The sequence below is a fragment of the Stegodyphus dumicola genome, chromosome 4 (assembly GCF_044657685.1).
Source record: "Stegodyphus dumicola isolate Sdum_Otavi_A_Nest chromosome 4, ASM4465768v1".
Lineage (NCBI taxonomy): Eukaryota > Metazoa > Arthropoda > Arachnida > Araneae > Eresidae > Stegodyphus > Stegodyphus dumicola.
Window position 1 is genome coordinate 52,094,278 of NC_140771.1, and position 5,227 is coordinate 52,099,504.

General features: G+C 28.2%; 1 protein-coding gene across 1 annotated transcript; it reads right to left on the reverse strand.

Annotated features, from left to right (window-relative positions):
- Positions 1–205: 205 nt before the first annotated feature.
- LOC118203874 (uncharacterized) lies at positions 206–4,786 on the reverse strand. The gene is made up of 7 exons (XM_085814853.1): positions 4,571–4,786; positions 3,623–3,799; positions 2,857–2,919; positions 2,519–2,584; positions 1,952–2,020; positions 1,753–1,821; positions 206–637 (listed from the first exon to the last, which is right to left on the reverse strand). The coding sequence occupies exons 1-7, from the start codon at positions 4,721–4,723 to the stop codon at positions 497–499; spliced, it is 738 nt and encodes a 245-aa protein (XP_085670979.1). The 5' UTR covers positions 4,724–4,786; the 3' UTR covers positions 206–496.
- Positions 4,787–5,227: the final 441 nt, after the last annotated feature.

Genomic DNA, 5,227 nt, shown 5'->3' on the forward strand with positions numbered 1-5,227 from the left:
TTTCAGCTTCAAACCTCTTAGTAAAATAACTAAATAGTGATTTCCTGTACCCTTTTGATTTCCTAATGTACATTTACCAATAAATTTACGTTTTGAAATATCAAAATCAGGATTGCCAGAAATCTCCATTTCATCCAATGATAAAATACAGTCTTTATCACTAGCATTCATTTTTTCTCCTTTAATTTTCAAAGGTTCAATCATCTCACTGATAACTCCAAAATTCATTTCAAGACCTTGAAGTCTTTTATTTAAAGTGCTGTATGAAGGCACGGAAAACCTATTCTGTGCAAGTAATTATAACCATGCTTGCCCAAGGCAAATCTAACTTTGAGGCCTTTTATTATTCCCTCGTTAGACCATTTTGCAATGCTTCTACGAGGAATTTTCAACATTGCTATTTGTTCATCTGAAAGAAATGTTTTCACTCCTTTCAGCAATTCCTCATGCTGTACTTGAAGGTCATGAAGTTGAATTTCAGTGCTATACTATTTTTTTAAAACATTAATTTCATTTTTTTTTTTTTTTTTTTTTTTTTTTTGGTTGCTGTAAGTTCTTTCAGTAATATTTTGTTCTGGCATTGCAGAAGCGAGATCAATTCAGTCTGCTGTTTTATAAAATTCCTTAAAAGAACATCCTGGAATAAAGAAAAAATCTATATGAATAATCATCAAAGAAGGGGGGGAACACAACAAACAAACAAAAAAGATCTGAAAGGTTTCAGATTTTAAATTACACCCAAAGGGGCCTTTTTTTAACATTTTGTGTTTTACCTTTATTTATTAAATATCAAGTTTTTCACACTTAAACTATAAAATTCAGTTCAACAGCAATATTGCAAGATAATTTTAAAATGAACATATCTTCAGAATTCCCGATTCATTGTCTCACACGCTGGAGATAAAAGTGTCTTTTCTGTACAACATTGCCATTGCTCGCTTTGAAATCCTCAAGTTTGTTAATCAAAAATTCGTTAAAGTTTTACAACATATAAAATATATATTAAAACAAATTCCGAATTTCAAATTCGGTCTTCCAGATGTCCATATTCACAGTAGAATTAAGTCATTTAAAATTTGATGGCTCTAGGTACCGTTGTTTTATCAGAATGCAAAAAACATACATGCATTTATGAGTCTTCACTATATAATTTCTTTAAATATAGTACAGGGTGATAATATTTGGTGGCAACAATTTGAAAAGTGATGCAGCCGTTTATAGTGTTTCAATACAAAATGAAAACAATAGTCCTTCAGGGACAAAGCCCCTTTGGATTAAATGTCAAACTTAAACAGATAATAAATCCACAAAATAAAAATGAAAGTTCCAGGTCTCTTTTCCTATACTGTGGTGGGTTTTTAAATTTGACTCTATTGTTTTCAGCATTTTCTAGATTATTTTTGTTTTATTTTCTAATACTTAAAATTTATTTCACTTAAAAATAGATTTTTAAAATTTATTTCCAGCTTTTCAAGGGATTGATTATCTCCATAATCATGAGCAATTTAATAACACAAATTATCAACTTATATCACAGCCTTCACAAATGCTGATGAAATTAATTAAAATTAATTACAATTTGGTTGCAAGATGAATCTAAAGGTTGTTTTTGCAAACAAAACTGAAATTTACATAGAGAATTTGCAACTATTGATGAAATTAATTACATTCCTTTTACCAAAAAATTACTTTATAGAACATTTTAAATGCATATAAGGAAGTAATTTAATTATACATTAGTTATCAACTTACATCAGAGCCTTCACAAATAGATGGTATTTCATTGTAAAATGAGGCTAAAGGCTGTTCTTGCAAACAAACCTGAAATGTACACAAAGAATTTGTAAATGCTGATGAAATTAATTACATTCCTTTTACCCCCCCCCCAAAAAAAAGTTAATAGAAACGTTTTGTATAAGCAAGCAATTTAATAATACACTAATTATCTTACATGAGATCCTTCACAAATAGATGGCATTTTATCACAAGATGAAGTTGAAGCTTGTTCTTGCAAACAAACCTGAAATATATATATAAGAAATTTAGAAATACAGATAATATAAACTACATTCATTTTAAGAAATAATTATTTTACATAACATTTTATAATTCATAAATAGATAATAAATTGTTAACACTCAAAATTCAAAAATAATTCCATAGCACAACAGCCAGATATAGTACAGCTGTTTAGCAACCATAAGACAAACAATTTCATATTTTAGAAATCGTATAAAAATTCATTAATATATGTAAAACATATGACATTTAATAGCTGCTCAAATGAAAACATAGAATAGATTCTTTACTAGCAGCTGTTATTTAATCAGAAGGTAATGCTAAATGTTGTTGCAAACACACCTGAGATGTACTGTAATGTACACATTTGCAACCACTGGTGAAATGAAATAAAGTGCATGATTATGAAGATGGAAACATTTAAAAAAACATAGTACAGTTTACGAATAGATGTTAAAAAACTATTAAAATTTTTTAGAAGTGCAAAATGGCAATTTACATCAGATACTTCGGCAGCAAAATTTATTTCTCCAAAATATGAAGCTGAAGGTTGTGGCAAATGAACCTAAAAGAAAGTATAATATATGAAATATGTGGAAGTGAAAGAAATTATAAACTCTGATCGGATAAAAATAAATACAAATAATCATTACCATTTTCAAAGTAACTCAACTTATAAAAAAGCATAAATACATTGGACTGTTCATAGCATTCATACTTCTTAAACATAAGTAAATATTACGTTAATATATTTTTTAATTTTAAAAACAGTGTTAATACTTTTTAGAAAAAGTTTATAATACTAAATATTTAATAACTGTTCAAATGAAGACTTACAACAGATGGTTCAGCAACAGAAATCGCTTCAGTTGATAAAGGTAAACCGTGCAGCAAGCCACCCTGAAGATGCAAAAATTATGAAACACATATAAGTAAGGATACCTGAAAATGCTGATAAATAAAATATACTTAATGTAATTTTAATAATAAATAATATAAATAATCCTAATAAGTTTTGTAAATCTTTAAACAAAAAATAACAACATTCAGACAAGACATATAAGACATTAAAATATACATTTAAATCAATGTATTATAACTATATTATTGTATTACTCAAGATTAAAATTATTAATTTCAATATTATTTCTTCTCCTTACTCCATACATATTTCTCTCTATTTATCTGGAATTTAAAATTAAGCAAAAAAGCAACTTTATTTTAATACAAATTTTGATTTAAACTCTTTTGACTTTGAAGGCAATCAGATACAGGTTTCTTTCTTTTAGGAGCAAATTTGAAGAAACCAGACCCATGTATGACCGTCCTCGAAAAACTACAAAAACCTTATCCAAAAACTACATCAAATTGAGGTTTTATGCTTAATTTTCAATATATGATTATAATAACAAAGTACATACTTAATTATATATATAACAACAGCAAAATTTTAATTTTTTAATCTAATCTTAGGGACTGTAATTACAGCTTTATCACATAATGCCTTAATTTCAATATTTTAATTCTTTTATAAAGCAATTTAGTCCATTTGTAATAAAAACATATTTTTTTATGAAAAACCATAAAAATAAAAAACACATACATTACAAAAATTGGATGTAACTGAACGGTGCTTTGGTAAACCAATGCCTTTTAGACGCTGTGGGGTCAACAGTTGTGGGGAATTAGGCACATTGAAAAGAGTTGGCACAGCATTGGGCTTGAGTTTTTTACGCCCATCTTGCCTAGAGCATTCAAATTGATTTTCTTCAAAATGTACCTGCATATTTAACAAAAGCATGCATGAAATTTAACATTAAAATCAAAAGCACTAGTATTAAATTACAGTTACATATATTATAATAATTTAAGAATGTAATTTTCTGATAAATTTAATTTTTTTTATGAAAATAGAACAAAATTTTTAAAAAGTAATCATGTTTGTAAAACTACTTAAAACATATTTCCTGCTCACACACTAAAAATAAATTTAAAGTACCTATAGTTAAAAATACAACATTAAGATTTGCTTCTACAATAAAGGATAATAATGGGATCAAAACGATTCATCGAATATTTAAATTAATATTTAACTTCTTAAAAATGTCTAAAAATACAGAATATATTTATCTTACTATAAAGAAAAAACAAAATCATTTATTATTTGGATCATACCATCCAGTTTTTAACATTGGCGCCAACTATCCGATTTGACGACAATACATCAGAATCAAAACATAGAATGCTACTTTAAATCACCAATCGTACAGTAAAATTAAAGAAAGAAAAAGGCACATCACATTTCTAACTGAGCACAAAGTTTACATGAAATGTATGATATAAATTTTACAAACGGTATAAACTTTTCACGGAAACAACATGAAACAACGATATTTTACTGCACAAACACATACACATTCCGCAGTTGATTTTGTACTTATAAAATCAGTTGATCGTCAATAAGTGACAGTTAAATGAAAATAAATATTTTAAAGTACCAAGAAGAGTAATTTTTCTAACATTCTATGGAAAAATACGAAGCTGAACTTACCTCACAAAGATACGCTCCTGGGCCCGGGATCCATTGATCTCGACGAGAATTAACTATCCATTTTCTTCGTCTTTCTTCATTTCTAGGGAAACGAAACATCCTAAAGTTATTTTTAGACTGATTCGAACAATTTGGTGCAGCACAACCACCCATTTTTCTGAAAATTAGGAGGGAATCGATCCACAAATATGTCAAGAAATCAGTGCTAATCCAATAGCGAATACCCAGGGGGGGGGCCAAGAGCGATGCGCAGTGCAGGGAGAAAGTTATGCCACATGCGCATGACGTCATGTGGGTGACAGCGTTAGTTCTTGGCGTTTGTTTACTTTCGTTGCATCAACAGTTTGATTTGATTTGTGTTGTTAATTTGCTATTATACCTAGGCGGAAGTGGCAAATTGTGCTATAGCGTTGTGTCAGAATTATACACGTTAATACGTGTTTTGGCGGAAAACACTCTTTACAACCAGATAAAATAACTATTTTTTTAATGAATTTATGTAATTTTCATACATAAATGTGATGTAATTTTACATTTATTTTTCATTTTACTGCTATTTTACATTTAAATTGAAAAATTTCTCATTTTAAATCATTTTTTATCATAATCTTCATTTTGTGTATGAGACTTACATCGTAGTGAGATATTTAAACTCTG

Excerpts from the sequence above, each read along its gene's own strand:
- LOC118203874 (XM_085814853.1), bottom strand. The coding sequence starts at position 4,723 with ATGGGTGGTTGTGCTGCACCAAATTGTTCGAATCAGTCTAAAAATAAC. Across the intron at positions 3,800-4,570 it reads CAGGAGCGTATCTTTGTGAG|GTACATTTTGAAGAAAATCA; the intron begins GTAAGTTCAGCT and ends TTAAATATGCAG. Across the intron at positions 2,021-2,518 it reads TTGCTGCCGAAGTATCTGAT|GTTTGTTTGCAAGAACAAGC; the intron begins GTAAATTGCCAT and ends TATATATTTCAG.